This window comes from Synchiropus splendidus, chromosome 1 (genome assembly GCF_027744825.2).
Source record: "Synchiropus splendidus isolate RoL2022-P1 chromosome 1, RoL_Sspl_1.0, whole genome shotgun sequence".
NCBI classification, from domain to species: domain Eukaryota; kingdom Metazoa; phylum Chordata; class Actinopteri; order Syngnathiformes; family Callionymidae; genus Synchiropus; species Synchiropus splendidus.
In genome coordinates, this window is record NC_071334.1 from 62,841,513 (window position 1) to 62,860,469 (window position 18,957).

Here is an 18,957-nt window from a genome sequence, read left to right on the forward strand (position 1 = left end):
CAGTAATAGTGTGTGTGTGTGTGTGCATTATTGCGACCTTGTATGGCTATACTTGTGAGGACCAATTCTTGAAAACGCACCTCCTGGTGGGGCCCTTTGGTGTTCACCACAAACATATGTGTGTGTGTCGGGCTGGGGGTCGAGGTGGATTCAGTTTGACATCCCGAAGTTGAAAGATGAAACTAGCCACGCACATGACTAGGTGGGTTAGATTACAATAGAAGTGAAATACAAGTACCAAAAAAAACATTTTTATTGTTAAATGATAACCAAGTAGCTGTCGGGCGAGCTGCAGGGAGACCCAGTGGACGTCTAAGAGACTGAGGAGAGAGCTGGGAATGGGTTCTGTTTACTGACAACAAGTTTCTGGTGCTGATGAGAAATGTAACCTTTGATGTGACCCTGCGACAGAAGAAGAAACATTAGAATTGTCTTCGGCCTTCAGAACAGTGATCGCGTATTTGTGAGTTTACCATGAAAATAAGGTTAGCCAGCAAGCACTGAACTTCCTCAATGTCAGTGTCGTCGACCTTCATCATCCTCAAAGCCACCAGGAAACAGTCAAGTGGCAGTTGATGACTCTTCAGTAGAAGGTACCTGAGCAAACAATTTTTAAACTGCTTAGATTTTGAACCGTTGCATGTCACTTTAGGAGGAATCATATCGATCAAAAAAATCTCTATTTTCAGCCATCATAATCACTGACATGACAGGTAAGAAGGTGCTATAAAACTTCCTAGGACACGGCCATATTGTAAAATAAGTTCCCACCTCACAGATGTCAATATCTAACCAGGAAAGTGCTTCAGAATCATGGACAATAAAAAGAACCTGCTTGGTAGGTGGACTTAGCATTTAATGAGCATTAGCATTTGTTTATGGTGATGTTTTAGAGCACAGTTACACTATGTGTCACAACCATAAATTAGCATCATATTAACCAGTTATTAATAATGAGTATTGACTAGTATCTACTTTAACTCAATGGTCACTGAAATTCACTCTAAATACCACCATAATTACTTCATTACTTCGTTTCATTAACTCTTATAAACTGTTACCATGAGCACATATGTTACTCTTAGAGCAGCGGTAAAAATGATCCATCAAGTGAAATGAGATAAATCCATGAACCCATGCCCTCGCTGCCCTAAGTGAAAAGCAGACCACCAATGAGCATGACACGGTCCGTAAGGTTGGACCAGAAGAAAAGCAGGCGTCAGTCAGCAGATCCTCATTGGAAAGGTGGAATAGTGAGACTCTTACACTCTCTTGAACAGGTTTCTGTAGGTGATGATCTTCAGCTTCTCCAAAATCAGAAAAATTCCACACCGGATGAAGAAGGTCTCGTGACGGGTCAGAGCCTCATTGAGCAGGAGAAGGTTCCCTTCACTGACTCACAAACACAGGCAAATAAGTACTGGTCATTTCTAAAGCACAAGACTGAGTGACTGATGTGTGGGATTCAATGACACCAACATCTTGTTTGATTTCCTTCTGGGAATACGAACACAATTCACATCAAACATCTATAATGGAAGACTAAAATCTACCAAGTTGGCATTATTTAAAGTAACATGAGACATCGATCTAAAATCCTATTACTGTTCAGGTTAAAGATTAAAATAAAATGTAAATGCATCACAGGAAGGGTGTGTCCACTCATCTGAAGTGTGACTCCCTTAGCCTGTTGCTCACCTGACGGCTTTGGTGACATCAGCAAATTGCATGAGATCATATTTACGAAGTAGCTGCAGCGTCGGCATGTGGCCCTGCAACAGACAGCACCAGTGAGTCGGAGCAATGGCCTTACTCAACCCCCATGGTTGTCGGAACTGACCAGGAGCATCTTGACTGGCAGCAGGTAAATAAGAATCATTCTCTTGTTCTTCTGGCTGGAGCGATGGCAGTGGCGAAACGAAAATGACAGACATTCCTCAGCTGCACACACGCACAAAGGAAAAAAAAAGCATAAAGCACAACACATAAACCTGCCATGTCATGTCAACTTGAGCATATTATATTTATGTTAATCAACATCAGCATTACCTGTCTTGAAGTCACTATCAAACATGGCCTTTCGCCCAACATAGTATTTGTACGTGACCCTCTGCGCTGTACTGTAGTCGTTTTTCAGAGTGGAGCTGTCAATGGCTCTGATCAGAGGTTTGCAAAGGTGCAGCTTGTTGATCTGTCAAGAAAACTGAGTGTAAAACATCAGTCCGGTTGAATCTGCAGCACTGAAGTACAAACGCGAAAGGGGGCATTTTTCAACTGTAGTACTGCAACAGAATATGAATGTATTTTCAATTCGAAATCTTCATCACGGCAGTAAGTTGCTGGTTAAAGAGCACATTCTGCTTTGAGTGGCTGATTTTCACTTTTCTATTAGCAGTGAACTTGGATTGTTGAGCAATAAATCTAGTTAAGTGTGAGTGTAATACATTTTCAATACGCCTCAGTTAGTCAGCATTACTAGTTTTTTCTATTTCTGATTAGCAGATTAAAAAAAAACACAACTGCTAATTGCTCACTTCCACCCCAGTCTCAGTTGACTCTTCTCACAGTCGCTCTTCTCACACCGTAGGATGAGAAACAACAGAACCAAACTAGTCTTCTAACCAAAACAAGATGGTTTTCCAACAAATTATTCCTAGTGCAACATTCAATAAATCTGGTAATGTATCATGCACACATCAAATTACATCATCAAACATCAATAAAGTGTGATGGAACAGTTCAGACAGTGGAGGACATGAAAAAAAAAATCAAATCACATACCTTGAAGTAGATCTTGAAAAGTTGATTGATCAGAAACATCATCCCCCATTTTTTTGAGTCTTCAATCCCTGCACGACTACAAATACAAAGGCTCTTTGAGTGGGTGTTTAAGAGTTTCATGTAATCTGTGTGTGTGTAAGTGTGTCTGTGTGTGTGTGTTACATACTTGTCACTCGCACAGATTCTGAAACCACTCATCAGATGTTCGGCAGCTTTCTCCAACATCTCACCCGGCTGACCTTTTCCCTTCTTTTGGAGTTGCTTTTCTGCCTATAATGGACACAAATGACTACAATATAAAACAACTGACATAAATTAGCAGTCAATTTTGGAACTTACTAATGCCATTATAAATTAGCTACATTCTATACATATATCACAAACACTCAGAGCATTTTGTGCCGTAGGATACTCACATTATTAGCAAAGACTCTGAGGTCCAGTGTAACAGAGAACATCACCGGCAGAGCCCTGAAACATGAGAATGCATTTAACCAACCAAAATAAATGCAATATCTGTTGCATACCAGGCTCACACTCACCAGTTCTCTTCCTTGTGTGACTGAAATGCTCTGAGGAATGATGTATAAAGTCAAGAAACAACAGCAATGTCGTGGTGACCAGCTTTTAAACAAGTAGATCATCAAGGATATTGGACCACTATGGTCTGAAACTTGTACGCCTCCATAAAGTCATGATTGGCCACTGCGTATGTACACCTGAGTAAAAGAAAAGGTCAGGGGTCATTCTTTTCTCCCAGAATATACAGAGTTCAACAGTGATCCTACCTCAAGTGGGCTGCAACCAGCTCATCATAGGGGGGCTCCAGAATCTGCTGACACTTTTCTTCTGGGTTTACCAGCTGGTGCAAGTGCACACGCGCGCACACACACATGAACACACACACAAAGATAAATTCGGGATAAATATAATGCCTACATTGACAACGGGTCTCACCTGGAGACGTGGATTGGCGACATGAGGATGTTTGAATGACAGCAGCTCCGAGAAGGCATGTCCATCTCTGTTGTCCACAGCTTCATAGATCTGGAGCACACCATTTCCAACATTCATGTGTTTGTTCATGCATCCAAATGAGCATTTTTCTCTAGAATCTATTTCTTGGAGGGTTCACCTGCTGTAGGTACTGGTTGATGGTCACGTGAGCCATGATATCATCGATACAACGCCTACGTCCGTCAACCTACAGTAAATAAACACGGACTTTTTAAAAACAAAACTCGTTTACACGACGACGCAGTGTCTTCTCATTCATTCGACTTTCCATGTGGCTAAGTTTGACTGGATAAATTAGGTGTCTTAAAAACGGCGATGAATAATCAATGTGAATATGTTTAGACATACAATCGAAAAACGTAGCGACATGTCATTGAATTCCAATAAGTCGAAATGAGCCAGTTCACAATTATCGTCATTTTATTGTTTACACATGAATACAGTTTAGTGGAGCGTTCAAACACAAACCTCACAATTATCCACACAGAACGTGAAGCCTGAAATGCCACTAACCTTTAATTAAAACGGTTGTCTTGAAAGTGTGTGGAGCAAAACGATTCAAACCACACTACTTAACGTCCGTCTACGTCACAGGATATCCGGGAAGGCTCCGCGGAAAGATATTTGGCTTTTCAAAATAATCTGGGAGCAATGACGATAACAATGAAGGTAACTGGTATTTATTTGAGTGGTCAGTAAATACGCCCATGTCAACATCAGCGATGAAACGACAATAATGAATTTCTTGTTATACATATTTAAAGGAAAAGTGAGACATTACATACACAATTATATTTGAATGAGCAAATGTTTATTGAACAAACACCGAGATAATCGGATGATTTGTGGATTAAGCAACACCATCAACAGGAACAGGAGCAAGTTAATATCATTCACTTTGTATAATGCAGATTGAAACAACAATTGCAACAATACTGTGCACAGGAACAGGGCTTCTTCAATTGATGTCGGATTCACCTCAGATGGCATGAGCTGGACCCGGGGGCCAGCTGGTTCCACCCATTTGAAAGTGACCGGCAGGCTGCAAAAGCATCTCATTGCCCATTGTTCCACACAGAGCTTGTGGTGAGTGGGTGTTTTGTTCGCCACATCCAACCGCCCAGAGACATGGGTACTGACTAAAAAGAAAGTTCTCATTTTTATACAGGTAAGTGTCACCATCAGACCAGTAGATGGTCAAGTTTGAATAAAGTATGGATCCACTTGCAGGCTAAGTGTTGTGTGAGGTTTGTTACCTGGAGTTGTGGCAAGGCTGAGAGGAGGGGTTGATTCCTGTGAGTGAGGAGGACGAAGAGGGTGGGGCTGAACTCCATCCATCTGATACTCTCTGAACTACTTCAGAAAAATACATTACTTGCCATCCAATGAAAGAATGGACCAAATACACATACGTCACAGCAGGGGTCGGGAACCTTTTGGACTGAGAGAGTCGGAAAACACATTTATTTACACACATATTTTAAAATGTAATTCCATGAGAGCTATATATCTATGCATCTACGCACTCATAGATATCTATTGGTATCTAGCAATACTGAATGCTTCAGTGAAATGGTGATGACAAACTGTGTATCGTACATAACTACAATACAGCATATCTCTCCATCATACGTTCTGCTGAGAAGGTGATCGGTTGCAGCCTGCCACCTCTTCAGGACCTGTATGTCTCCAGGCCCCAGAGACGTGCAGGTCGGTTCAGAGCCGTCCCTTCTCATCCTGGACATGGACTGTTTGTTCCTCTTCCCTCTGGCAGGAGGCTACGGTCCATCCAGACCAGAACCTCCCGTCACAGGAACAAGCTTCTTCCCCGCGGCCGTCAGACTGTTGAATTTTTTTTATTTTATTTTTTCTGTCAGCATTTTTTCCAAAACACTTTCCTAGTTGGTGGGATCCCCACTGACCATGGCAAGAAATTTGATTCTGATTCTGATTCTGATTCCAATACTGCCATCAGTAATGTGACATAGGGTAGCAGCATTGGTCCTGTCTTTGATTCTTGTCATGCACCTTTAATGTCTTCCATATGTGTCTGTGTCTTTGTCTTTATTGGCTGCTGTGACATGTTGATTTTCCCCACTATTGGACTAATAAAAGTCAATAACAAACTGTGAGAAACGGTTCCCATGATGCCTTGCAGTCCATTCGACTTATCACAATGGTTGGTCGCTACAACATGGTTCCGCCTCTACAGCTAGACGGCTGAGCAGCACGGCGCTCCGAGAACAGAAGAGAAGTGGGAAGAAGAAGTGGCGATACATATAGAGGAAAACAGCACATTTTAGCACTGTCAATAAAACACCCGTAACGTCATTGGTCTGATGTGACCAGGCGCAATCTTGACAGCACGACGCTCATTTGCGAGCAAAATTCAATGTGATTGGCTGACTGGGCTACAGAGCATCACGGGAAGTCACAGTTACTGAGCTTGCTGTTGAGGGTGATGGCACCTCATACAATGGCTAAGTTGGAATGCAGTCAGAGAAGCTGTGGTTAGTTATGACAGTAAATAGTACTCCATTCTCTGATGGGGCTGTTTAAAGATCCAGACTCCTTCACAGAGAGTGACTTCTGGCTCGCGAGCCATAGGTTCCCGACCCCTGCTTCACAGGTACACCAACCAAACACATCCTGAACACATAGACAAAACATGTACACAACTGAATACACACCTGGAGGGTGGGACCAGTGTGAAAGGTAAGAGGTGGGATAAGGTGAGTGTCTTCCAGTGTAACCATAGTGATGCTGGGCCAGGCGTCTATCGCGGGGAAAACCTCCGACCTGACCAGCTGAGCACAATGACCAGCCTGCCCATACACACACAAATGCACTCAATACTTAAAATGTCTTACACTAACAAATAAAAACCTGAGTGCCTCATGTGCCGATGCATACAGGTCTGACGAACTCGCCCATCAGGTGGATCTGCTGTGCCCTGCTTACATGTGTTCCTACCAAAAACAGGCATCACGCGGACAATTTTAGTGAATTTGGAACACGTGTGTGTTTGTGTCTGCAAGCAAGCACACCTGTCTTTTGCATCGAGGAAGGCTTTAGCGAAAGGGTTGTATTTGATCTTCAGCGCTGTTATCTGTTGAAATGACACAGGCACGGTCACGTTAACGTCAACAGCAGGAACATGTGTTTATTATTGATGATGCTGGCACGCTACCTCCTCATTCTGATAGGCCGTGACAGCGATGAACTGTGTCTCTTTGAAGGAAAAGTTGGACACCAGACGGTGACGAGATCCGACATGCACAATATGAAGGTGAGGCTCATATTTATGCAGAGTGCACAGGCTGATCTACGACACAAACACACAACTCATGTCATCACTTGTAAACCAAATCCATACTTCTGCAGATTAGAAAGTGACTGCAGATACACAGGGCATAATAGCAGCCACCCTCATCTGTAATGTAGGATCGGTTTGTTTGGAAGGTTTAATGAGCAAGTTTTGGAGAGGGGGGATGAGTGGGGTGCAGGCATCTTTGTCTTCAAACAAAGAATCTCTCCACCGTCGTTAACAAGGCCAATTAACCAATCACAGCGCAGTAGCAGAGGCCAACACACTAAACAAATCACTTTTATATTCAGTACCGTGTGTGTTTCTGCGTCTGTGTGTCTGACTGTGTGTGGACTAGACTCTAGTCCATCAGAAGGATGATGGGTAAATGAATACCCTGGTAAAAACATAATTATCAAAATGTACAAATAAGCAAGGCAATTATTTCACTCAACCTGAGTGTGTGACTGTGCGCGCAGATATGTGTGTGTTCAGACATATTTAATGGGGTAAATATAAACAACATTACTGCCAATTTCGGATGAAAAGCAGGTGTGTGTGCATTTGTGTGTGTGTGTGCAAAGGCTCTCTAAAGGGAAGCAATGAACTACTGCCAGCCATTTAAGAGTTGTGTTTCTAGTTCCCGTGGTTACAGGGGGCGGTGAGGTGAAGTGAGAGACTGAAGTGGATCAGAAGAGCTTAGGGTCTCTCTCCCACTCGACAACTGAGAGAGAGAGAGAGAGAGAGAGAGATTGACTCTTGAGCAGAGAAAATATGGGAGTCAAAAGACTGGAAGGGAAGCATGAATGAAGGAACAACCAGATTTTTAAAATCAATCAAGCGTAATGTTTGTATGAGCAAATTAGCTTTGAGAAGATTTTAACAACACCACTGATTCAATTTCATATTCAATCATGTAATTTTGTAAAATAAAATAAAAATAAAAAAAATACCTGTTTGATATTTATGTTTGCTTTCAAAAAGTGGAGTGCACTGATGGTTGATACAGTTAAAACCAACCTCTTTCAGTAAAGGAAGCACAATGATTAATCCCAAATTTTAAATACGAATACTATAGAAACATGACAATTGAGACGCTAAAATGTTTGAGTTGATCAGTAAGTTCATTCTTTCAACGTGTTAGTTTTTAAGAAGTTGGTTGCAGAGAGTGAAGTTGTATGTGAAGAGTGAACAACTGCCAATGATCGCGTGTGACTCATCTTTTGTTGAATAAAGACATCCAAATCAACGTTAACATATAAAGACTGAGAGGTTGCTGGTTCCATCCTAGCGTTTATGTTGCTTCCATCTTGATTTTATCACCTTTGTAATTCACTTTGATGAGTTACTTGAACATGTCCACTTCCTTTTCCATACCTGTCCCCCTCCATTGACTTTGTTGGTGAGCTTAACCTTGTTAAAGGTCACCGCTGCTTTCATCCAGTGTGCACCGAAGTTTGGGGAGTCAGGGTGGATGTAGACACCACCATCGCCACGCCCCTCAGCATGCTGCTCGGCCCTGCCAGCTGACACCCATTCTCCATTGATGAACTTCCAGCGAAAGCCATCAGCAGGAGGAAAGTCCAGGAATAAAGAGTACATGGATGTGGGGTCAAGGCCAGAGACACTCATCCTCAGGACCGGGAACATCCGCCTGACATACACATGGACAAATGTTAAATAGAGCTCTTGCTACACACACACACACACACACACACTCACACACACGCACATAAACACTTACTTGTATCTCTATCCTTGTGAGGACCTCTCATTGACATAATGCTCTCCCCAGCCTCTCCCCTAAACCTAACTATCCAAAACACATGGCTAGACTTAATTCTAAATAATTCTAAAATTATTTTGACGTTTTTCTCCCTCAAAACTCACTATGTGGACCGGCCAAAATGTTCGCACAAAGCATAAAGTCCTCATAAGATCAGTGTCTTGTGAAAGACTGAGCCATCTCTGCGGGGTCCGCTCAGTGAGATAACCCTTTCCCCAGCCTCTCACCCTTAACTTAACCCCCCAAAACACATGGCTAACCTTAACCAGGACTCTGAAGAAAACTGTAACCCATTATAATGACCTTGTAGTTTTGAAGTCTTCATCCTCAAATTGCGGCTTAACCTTGTAGTGTCCAGCAAAAGGGCCCCACAAGGAGGTGTTTTCCCAAAAATTGGTCCCCACTGAGATAGATATGCTTAGACACACACACACACACAGACACACACAAAGACAAAGACAAAAAAAGTGTAGTTTCTGAGTTGGATGAACAATCATCATCGAGTTATGGCTCACCGGCCGTTCTTAGTTACAATCATCTCATTGGTGACACTCTGAAACTTCCTCCACAGGTCACTGTCCTCCAGGGTCACACGCAGCTCCTTCTCCATGGGGTCCCCCTTGGCTAGCCCAGCCTCCAGCTGGCTCTCAACCGCTCTCAGGAGCCTCGACATGCAGTGGTCAGAAACAACCCGACCTCTCTCACTTCCAACACCAGACACTGACCCAGAATCGTCTGTGCTCTCTGATTGGCCTTCGACCTTCATCTCAAAAAAGTAAATGAAATAAAAGAATTAATGACAAATTGTGTATTATTATTATTATTATTACTCATTTTGGCTCCAGTCCCAAATGCATCAGTTGTACGTAGACGGAGCATCCTTCACAATCCCTACAGAATTTGAGTTAATCCAAAGGAAGCAGGATAGACTGGAGAAAATCCATGTAAGACATAACATGAACCTTCTTGCTGCACCATTCTTCTTCTTCTTCTTATTATTATTATTATTATAGATAACGGCCACAAAAACAACAATTATTATTATTATTATTGTAATAATAAAATTTATAATTACGAAATAGTAATAACCACATTGGTTTTCCATGTTTTCGGTTTTTAAATTTTTAGTCTTTCAGGAGATATATAGTGAAAAATTACAAAAGAAAAGTATTATTATTGACATTGATATTACTTTCGTCTAATACCAATGGATGATACGCAACACAAAAAAAAAGATAAATAAATAAAATTAAATAAACAAATGCATAAATAAAACAAACATGAATATTTTTTAGTAACAAGCAACCAAAGCATCCAAATTGCATATCAGCATGCACTAAAGGTGGACATTCAATTAAACTGTTATTAGCATGAGTCAGTTTACAAACGAGTGGCAGTCCAAACGCAGAGTTTGGCAGGACTTGTCGTATCTTACGTATATAACGGACAAATTGTGTGAAGCATATTTTATATTACATGAAACTGTGTTATTGATTTTTACCGTTTAGTTTAGGTTTTTATCATCGCTCTAGCTCATGTAATTCATAGCCAGCACAAAAAAAGAAGGTTCAATATAATTTATGAAAAAATGCCTCAAAGAAAAACAAGCAAACTTTAAATAACATTTGCACCGTCAGACCGTATGATTTAAAGTCGAACATTGATCACTTTCAAGCTGACAATTGAGATAAATTAAATGTAAAGGATCTATTTGTCTTTTAAAACACAATTAGAGTCAGTAAAAAATAAAATATTCAAATCAACAGAACTTCAATGAGTGGCAAATTCTTATAGTAAATTAGTCATTTAGCAAGTACTGCAAATAAGAAACAATGAAAACTGACCTGCAGGCTGACAAGCTGATCACAGACTCGAAAGAGGTTCACAAACGTCAAGCAACGAAAGCAGCTCTTCATCACCCGAGCCGCTCCATGTGTGTTGTGAGTGTGGAGCCTGTGGCCGCTCTCATTGGCCCATTCATCTCCCCCATGCCCGCTGTCAATCACTGCATTTGTGAAATGTGACAAACGAGTGGTTCACTACAAATTCAAATGTTGAAATGTTTGACATTATGATAATTTTGGCAACGTTGACCTTTAACCTCCACAGTACAGTTAAGGTGGTAAATCGACTGATCTGCTGCTTTAAGTCCTCAATTGATGGGCAAAATGTCAGCTGGTTACTCATGTGCACAGCTGAAATATGACACCCCCAGTGTGTCTGAATGTGTGTATTGTGTAGTGCGCACATGGACATAAGTGGGTTGATGTCAGTAAGTCGGTAAATCCTGCTAAAGATGTCACCTGATTAAAGCACGCACGCACTTTGATCCATCCATCATACATGTCTGTAGCTTACGTCTGTTTACATGGCGCTTTTGCGTCGATAACAAGAAGATATAGCTCATTTTCAAAATGTTCATTTTTGATTTTAATTTTGAAACCACACACCTGCAACTCACAATCGTCACACCTGTATGACCCCGTCATGTCACCATGGAAACGATTCATTTCCTCTTGACAGAAGCTCGGATGTTTTGGTTAAATTCACCAAGAGCAAGTTGTTGTTTTGGTACTTTCTGATTTCAATTTAGTTTTATTATATATCTCTACTACGATATACTTGAAACAAAGTCTTTTTTTTTTCTGAGGGCTATTAAGTACACAGAGTACACTCATATAAATTGCTGGAAAATAAATACGTTCTTTAGTGCACTGTGCTTTAAATCCTATTTAACTTTAATGCATGCAGTTCCTTGCTTCCTAAAATCACGTAAGACCAGAGCATACTGTACTTCATGTTCATGTATCATATTATAACATAAAAAAAACATTTTCCCAAAACAAATGCATCACTTTTTCTGTCTATATACTTGACACGCAACTGAGCATAGGCTCCACTTGGTTGTCATATGTCAATAAGAAGTCACTTTGGTTGTTGGCTTTCCGTCTTAAAGACTGTTGTGCATGTGGAGATAAAGCATCCGTGACAACCCTGATAAAGATGAGGACAAAAGCTCTGTAATGAGTACAACAACAACAACCAAAGACATTTATTTACATTGAAGGAGTACATATTTAAGTTGTTTTGTCCACCCATCAGGCACGTGCACAGGAATTTTGGGAGACAGGTTGTCAAGCCTAGTAGAAAAGGGCAACTGTTGCTAAAATTATTCATGCATTTCCTCTTGTTTTAATGAGGGCTATTGGTAAAATTATACTTATTATTTTGTCGTTTTGTATTATCAATTCATTTGGATTTATGAGAAGGTCTACTTCCCGTCATGTGACATGTTGCAGCTAAAAATGAGGACGAACCAGACAATTCCACTTCATAAAGCACAAGACAAATAAATCCACTTTCATGTTTGTATGACGACATGAAATGACTGAAATAGCTGATTTTTGTAACAATGTTATTAATTTAAGAATGAAGAAAAATTAAAGATCCAGCAAAAAGGTACTTTTCTCATGTACTGAAAAAGGACCGGTGATTGGTCACCACTAGGGGTCAACCTGTACATATGGCTGCATTGCATTCAGGATGAGCAGAAACGCAGCACCATTAGGAAAAAGAAAAATAATTGACATGCATGTATTTGAGTCTCAGTTGTGCAGACTACGATCACAAAATATTGTTTTCATCACGCATATCTAGAAATAAAATAGAATGAGAGGCAACATCAGAATTTTCGTTCTTGAGTTTGTCAAAATTGTGATATGAGTAAAAGCTGAGAGAAACTCTTGCTTTTGTGCTGTGAATCTATCTATCCATAAATGAATCATTAAATTTGCATCAAGGTATTACGTTTCGACTTAACTTAAATTAACCCTATCCTGCTCATTCCAGGGCTGTGAAAAAGGCGCACCGTCGTAAGTTTATAATCACAAAACGCAAAATAACTTCTGCACAGGTGGAAAGACGCTTAATTGCGGTGCAAACTTGAAGTCTAGTTTCACCTACTCTGTTATGTTTCACGTCAGGGTTTACTACAATCCCAGGGTGACAGCAACTCAAATGAAATATTTTTTTTATTCTTTTCTTGCTTTATAACACTGTATTTTGACAGTGCAAATTTTGAATCTTTCAAAGGCACCGATACGATTGAAGGGAACACATGCACATTTCCTATAAAAACAAAGACAGTCAGAGTAACTGCTTACATTGCATGGATCGACTCTTGTAAGGCTATTAAACAGTCAACTCAATGGAAGAAACTAAAATTGAGTAGCTGTAGTACAGATGAAACAACAGTGAAGCCACAATGGTGAGAGAAAATAGCTACCTGCTCTGTATTGCTTCAAATAAATAAGGTAATTGACACAATTCCAAACCAACATAAATACACACGGTTCTTACAGAGTCCATGGCGCAGACTGCCATCAGTACACAATCATCAGCTCATCCGGAGTACTTGCACACTTTCACTCGCTGCACTGGCACAGCACACTCTCATCCTCCCTAAATTATAATGTGGCAGTGTCACTAAATCATTAAGAGCGTTTCAAGCCCGTCTCAATCGCATGACGCAGTGTGTAACAAGAAGATATGTAAGACAGCGACCCTCTGAGGGCATGGTTGATAAATAGGAGGAGTTATCGCTCCCAGCTGTTATGCAGCATAAAACAAATAAATAGAAACTTACACACGTAAAACCCGTTTGTACACATTAGTGTGAGGGTGTGTTTTAGCGGCTCAGTGTGTTCCGGGGTGGCCTCTCCACGGTGCTCCACCTCAACAGTCCAACAGAAGATGAAGTATTGAAACAGTGTTTGCAAAGGAAACAGACACCAAAGACAAGAGTCTATGGAGATCAGTCGCAGGATTACCCTGCCTCTCCTGAAGGGTCGACGTGTGACTTTTAGAGGCAAAAAGTACATAATTTGATGATCCCATCTCTGAAACACACATACACACAATTAGCATCATAAACAAAACGTATCATAGTTGCATGTCAATATGTACCTTATGAAGGGAACGTATGACAGTCCGTACCTGCAAAGACAAATAAATGTGATGAAATACATTTACAATATCAGATAATATGAACGTGTGTTACCATGTAAAGGCCAGAGCCTGCAGGATACAGAAGAGGAGAGCAAGGCCATTATTCTTCCACTAGACAGACAGAACAAGCCAATTTAGTTAGAAAAATACTTTATAGCCTCAGGTGTTCTCTTCTTTGAAGAGGGAAACTTCATCATCTGTATTGAACTAGAAATTATTGTGTGCACAGCGTTTGCATAGTTTCCATCGTGTGGTTCCCTTGTGAATTTTTTTTTACGCCGCAGTAATTACTTAACTATATTTGATTTTGTTTTAAGTACAGCGTTACCTCGGTTCTCGACCACAATCCGTTCCAGATGGCCGTTCGAGAAGCATTTTGTTCGAAATCTGAATTGATTTTTCCCATTACAGTTAATGGAAAAAGAAATAATGCGTTCCAAGCCTTAAAATAGGCTTTTGTAGGAGTGAATGTAGAGTGTCTGCTGCAGGTGCGCTGTTCCTCTATGTGTGTGGCCGCTGCATGTGGGAGGGGTTGCAGAGTGAGTGACGTCTCTCCAGAAGTGAAGAGGTGTCCGGTGCGTGTCCAGCTCTGAATGTGCGCTTCTGTGCAGTTTGGCTGTGACAAAGTCATAAACCAAGTCACGCTCTGTCCCAGACTCGCCTCATCCCTGTCCCAGCTCCAGCCCACAACAGGACATCAAACCCTGGAGTGAGCGCTCCAGCCTCGGAGGTGTGGAGAGCGAGCACCTCCCCTGTGACACTCTACCACGGTCCAGTGCGGAGACAGGAAAGGTTTAACCCCTCAATATGAAGAAAAAACAGTCAGTAAATGTAGCTAACGGGACACGTCTGCATACAGAGGCTGCGTTATACACAACAACAAAGCGCGTTGTGGGTCAGCTGATCGGTCCGCGCACGTTATGCTTTTTCCTGCTTTTTTCGGGTGCGTTCGAGTTCTGGATTTTTGTTCGAAATCATAAGCAAAAGAAATCTCTAAATTTTTGTTCAAAGTCCAGGATGTCCGAAAACCGAGGTACCACTGCACTTCATGAGAATGTGTACTATTAATATTGTGCTTCTTTCATCTTAATAGCTGTAACAATACATTGCTCCACAAACAAACAGGAACTACGGTAACATATTGACATTTACTCAGTTTAGGTCACCTAGAATTGTTGGAATTAGAAATTATTTTTTATTTATTGATGTTTTATTATTATTTTATTTCACATCATAAGGAAAATTTGATTACAGGTGGAAATGCTAAAAAAATTATTATTGTATTGTATTTGTACAAGTGCAGAAAGTGAAAACAGAATACATAAATCAAACCCTATTTCAAAATCATTGATAGAAAGACAGAGAGACGGACAGACAGGCCTTACCCAGAAAGCTGCACAAAGCGTCAAGGCCAGACATACCTGAGGAAACACATCCAATTCCATCACTACCAAGACATGGTGGCAAAAGTCAGAGGACATGTTCTCACCATCATGACCGAAACGGCAATTGCTCTCTCTGGAGCACACATGGATCTGATCTGTCTGCAGGGCCCCGCCAGAAACATGATGCTATTGTGGACAAACAAAAATGAAGAAACGCTGCCTGCTTTGGAAACCAAAGACCTGTATGGGGCTCTGGGTTTGGTACCTTCCCATAGAGCAGATGTTTCCTATACTATAGAGGATGGCGAATGCAGCGAGGCCAAACCGGGGAATCCACAGCAGACTGGTTCCCTGGCAAAGGCAAAGTTACTATGGATAATTCTAAACAACAAACGTAAATGTTTGGTCAAATGACTCACCACAACGGAGCAGACGACACCCAACAAAGAACAGAAGAAAAAGCCCTTGACTCTGGTCCCACACGAGAGAGTTGTTGCCTCATTAGCCCTCTAAATAAAGTCATGTATTTTGTTATATAGTTCAACTTCATCGAATTTAATAATATGCACACATATGTCAGCAGCAGACAGATTCGTCAAGGCCACCTGGACACATTACAAAAGCCAGACACCTCGCTTGTTAATCATTAGCAAAACAAGTTAAAAGTGAAAAGAGGACTTTAAAAGTGTGTATCATGTGCTAGTCGGCTAATAGCGACACTAACGGACTGCGTATGACGTCACCTCTATTATCCCGCTTCCGTCGGAGTTGGCGGTGTCCGACCCGCTGAGAACGCGCTTCAGTTTATCCATCGGGTTCGTTCTTCAGACGCGAACAACTCGGGGTTCACGCGCTTGTCGGGGGTCCAGGTAAGCGAGCGACCAGCGTCAGGTGCGTTACTTCCGGCTGCAGTACTATTTCCAAACAGACAGTGAACAGGCGTCGTTGTTTCCACCTCGGATGGCTGGATGGAATGAACTGACTGGGGATGGGCTATTGTCAACAAGCTTGCTTTCCATGTGTACTCGTCTCACCTGTTTGCCTTTGATGTGTGATAAAATATAAATGGAATTAAAATGATACAATTAAAATATAAATTAAATAAAATTCGTCCATTGTGCTCCAATGAGAATAAGGAAGAATAAGTCTATATATTGCAAAGAATTTGTAGTTACTCTATTGTAGTTATAAAATTCTTCAGACATCAACAAAAACATCAAAAATGTTGCAAGAATTGGCACGCTTCACTTGACTGGCTGTCTGGTGATATAGCGCTTTCCTTTTTCAGCGATGATATGTGTCCTTTTTCTAGCAATTAATATTGCTTGAACACACCTGGTAACAAAGGGCCTTTATATCATAACTACATGTTTTATCCACAATTCTGTTTCCCAGCGCTTCCAATATTTAGGATTTGTTTTGAAACTCATTAGATACAATATATGTAGAATGAAACTATTTACAATCAATATTATATATTTTAGTTCCTTGTTTCATAATATTTTAGTAGGTAAATTTAAGTAGCTTTAAATTGAGGCCATTTTTTCTTTGGTCAGTTCTTGTGTGTCTTGGTGACGGTGCAAGAAAGACACAATAGACAGAAGACGGTAAAAAGCATGTGTAGTGTTGGCGTAGTACAATACATCAATACATACTGCATTTGTCAAGTATATTCACAAGTAGGAGATTTAAAGAGTCAGCTTTTTATGGTTTTCTCACGCACACAGGTTTATCACATCATCTTTGTGGGGTCCGCTCCTAGCCATAACCGTTTCCCCAGCCTCTCCCCCTCAACCTCACCATCCAAAACACATGGTTATACTTAATCAGGAGTCAGAACCAAAGATAAATCTAATTATAGTGACCTTGTTGTTTTGAAGTCTTCATGCTCAAATCGAGCCTTAACCTTGAGGGGTGTGGCAAAAGGGCCCCACAACGACATGAGGGCCCCACCAAGTTGTTCTCCCCAAAATTGAGCCTCACTAGAATAGATAAGCTTAAACACACACATTCATACACTGAGGTTGCCACGGTAAGGTTTGGCCGCATCTTAAAGAAAGAATATGTCCTTGATCTGTTTCTTTGCTGATAATTTCAAAGCAGCAAATCATGATGTAGTAGCATCCACTGTCAAGGAACTTTGACCCTGGTGGAACTCCAGTAGAGCGGCTGGGGCATAAAGACCTGGACCTGACATGTGGGACATGACTGCTTTTTCCACAGCCACTCTTCAATACACTGCATGACAACAGAGAGAAGCATTGTTTATGATCACATTTGATGAGCAAGTAGATAACTCCACAGACGGAAGAGTACATTTACCTCCTTGTGGAAGGTGTGTGAACACTGAAGCTCTCTTGAGCCACCACTTCCTCTATTTAGGTCATTGTGACAAATCATACACAGACTGTCGGCATCACTCTACAAATGACACACACGCAACCAACCCAAGTCAGTCTGACCGCAGTGGATGGATATTACATGCACACTCACCAGAGACATTACGTTGCGTCTCCTGAAATGGCTTCTTTTCTCAGGAGCAACCACTTCAGGGATTGGCGGGATAAGAGAGGGTCTTCGTTCCGTGGCAGGCGCAGGCACGGAAACATCCTGGGACGAGGGCACAAGACGACGGGAGGAGGAGCGACGAAGAAGAACCTTTGCTGTCACTGGTGCGCGGGTGGTTGAATGGAGCCGAGACAACTGCATTGCCGTCAAAGTTGCCTGGACAGTGTAGCATGACAGAGTTAAAATAAAGACAATGTATGAAATAGAAAAGGGACAGCTCTTTGTTGACTGACAGAACATAGCAAACTAAACAAAAAGAACCTTTCAACAAATTATTTACCGGACAAGGCAGGGATGCCCGCCGGCCAACTCGCATCTGTTGCAGCGGCTCCATGCCGTCGGAGTTCTGCGGTCTTTCTCTGACCTCCTCTTCTCCCTGAATCTTCTTCTGAGTGCTGCGATACTGATTCATCCAAGTGTTGAAGATCCTTGCATCCTCTTCCTCATCTTCTTCCTCACTTTCTCTCTCTTCATCTTCGTCCTCCTTCTTCAGCGTCAAAGAGGCCAATTCCTCTGAAAATGCATTGTCTTCTGCAGAATCCATCTAGATTCAGAAAGTGTTTTAGCCTAGCAATTTGAAGAAACAATATTATTCCTGTCACGAGCGCAATCTTTGACGACAAATAAATAGGCAAAGGTTCAGGTCTGTCTTGGTGTCAGTGTCCGACTCTTTCAGAGCCTCTGCTGTTGCTAATCACAGGAGATTAGTGTCAGATAAGCTGGTTTACTGGATCACTGGTTCTGCAGGTAAGTCACTCCGTCTCCATGACAGTAAAGCAGAGCTATAAAACAGACTACATTTCTCCCACCTGATGACTACAAAGAAGATGGGAATACTAACATGATTAAAAGGCTCTACAGACAAAATACCGTAGCAGGCAATGAGAAAGACACAATCATCCAGGGGAGGCTCAGATCAAAGCTGCTATCATATCATATGTTAGTGCAGACATTTCTTATGGTACATGGACACTTTGTAGATGTTCTACTGGGCTAAAGCCCAGATGTCGACCGAGGAGGGTGCCTAGGTGTTAGATGACCATCGATACTTACCACAGCTATGGAGATGTGTCGCGGGTGAGCGGCATTCTCATTGGTCTTTTTCT

General features: G+C 41.5%; 3 protein-coding genes across 6 annotated transcripts; all 3 read right to left on the reverse strand.

Moving 5' to 3' along the window:
* Positions 1 to 129: 129 nt before the first annotated feature.
* Positions 130 to 4,405, reverse strand: pcid2 (PCI domain containing 2). The gene is made up of 15 exons (XM_053875874.1): positions 4,312 to 4,405; positions 3,917 to 3,985; positions 3,739 to 3,828; positions 3,570 to 3,643; positions 3,433 to 3,500; positions 3,324 to 3,363; positions 3,198 to 3,252; positions 2,948 to 3,051; positions 2,782 to 2,857; positions 2,050 to 2,191; positions 1,841 to 1,941; positions 1,699 to 1,772; positions 1,267 to 1,392; positions 474 to 597; positions 130 to 402 (listed from the first exon to the last, which is right to left on the reverse strand). The coding sequence occupies exons 2-15, from the start codon at positions 3,950 to 3,952 to the stop codon at positions 313 to 315; spliced, it is 1,200 nt and encodes a 399-aa protein (XP_053731849.1). The 5' UTR covers positions 3,953 to 3,985; positions 4,312 to 4,405; the 3' UTR covers positions 130 to 312.
* Positions 4,406 to 4,576: 171 nt separating this feature from the next.
* On the reverse strand, positions 4,577 to 9,657 carry LOC128765276 (T-box transcription factor TBX19-like). The gene is made up of 8 exons (XM_053875887.1): positions 9,407 to 9,657; positions 8,483 to 8,759; positions 6,989 to 7,123; positions 6,846 to 6,907; positions 6,712 to 6,767; positions 6,489 to 6,623; positions 5,055 to 5,151; positions 4,577 to 4,937 (listed from the first exon to the last, which is right to left on the reverse strand). Exons 1-8 carry the CDS (start codon positions 9,655 to 9,657, stop codon positions 4,778 to 4,780), a joined length of 1,173 nt encoding a protein of 390 aa, XP_053731862.1. The 3' UTR covers positions 4,577 to 4,777.
* A 2,317-nt stretch (positions 9,658 to 11,974) lies between these two features.
* Positions 11,975 to 18,527, reverse strand: LOC128765842 (vesicle transport protein SFT2B-like). Of its 4 annotated transcripts, XM_053877036.1 has the most exons (11): positions 18,132 to 18,527; positions 17,777 to 18,007; positions 17,606 to 17,704; positions 16,027 to 17,521; positions 15,703 to 15,792; positions 15,549 to 15,634; positions 15,388 to 15,469; positions 15,284 to 15,319; positions 13,951 to 14,009; positions 13,857 to 13,886; positions 11,975 to 13,789 (listed from the first exon to the last, which is right to left on the reverse strand). In XM_053877036.1, exons 4-11 carry the CDS (start codon positions 16,093 to 16,095, stop codon positions 13,753 to 13,755), a joined length of 489 nt encoding a protein of 162 aa, XP_053733011.1. In that variant the 5' UTR covers positions 16,096 to 17,521; positions 17,606 to 17,704; positions 17,777 to 18,007; positions 18,132 to 18,527; the 3' UTR covers positions 11,975 to 13,752. The 4 variants fall into 4 exon arrangements, with proteins under 4 accessions (XP_053733011.1, XP_053733020.1, XP_053732993.1 ...); XM_053877045.1 differs by lacking the exons at positions 16,027 to 17,521; positions 17,606 to 17,704; positions 17,777 to 18,007; positions 18,132 to 18,527 and having other exon boundaries at positions 15,549 to 15,626; positions 15,703 to 16,020; XM_053877018.1 differs by lacking the exons at positions 11,975 to 13,789; positions 13,857 to 13,886; positions 13,951 to 14,009; ... (2 more) ...; positions 15,549 to 15,634; positions 15,703 to 15,792 and having other exon boundaries at positions 16,100 to 17,521.
* Positions 18,528 to 18,957: the final 430 nt, after the last annotated feature.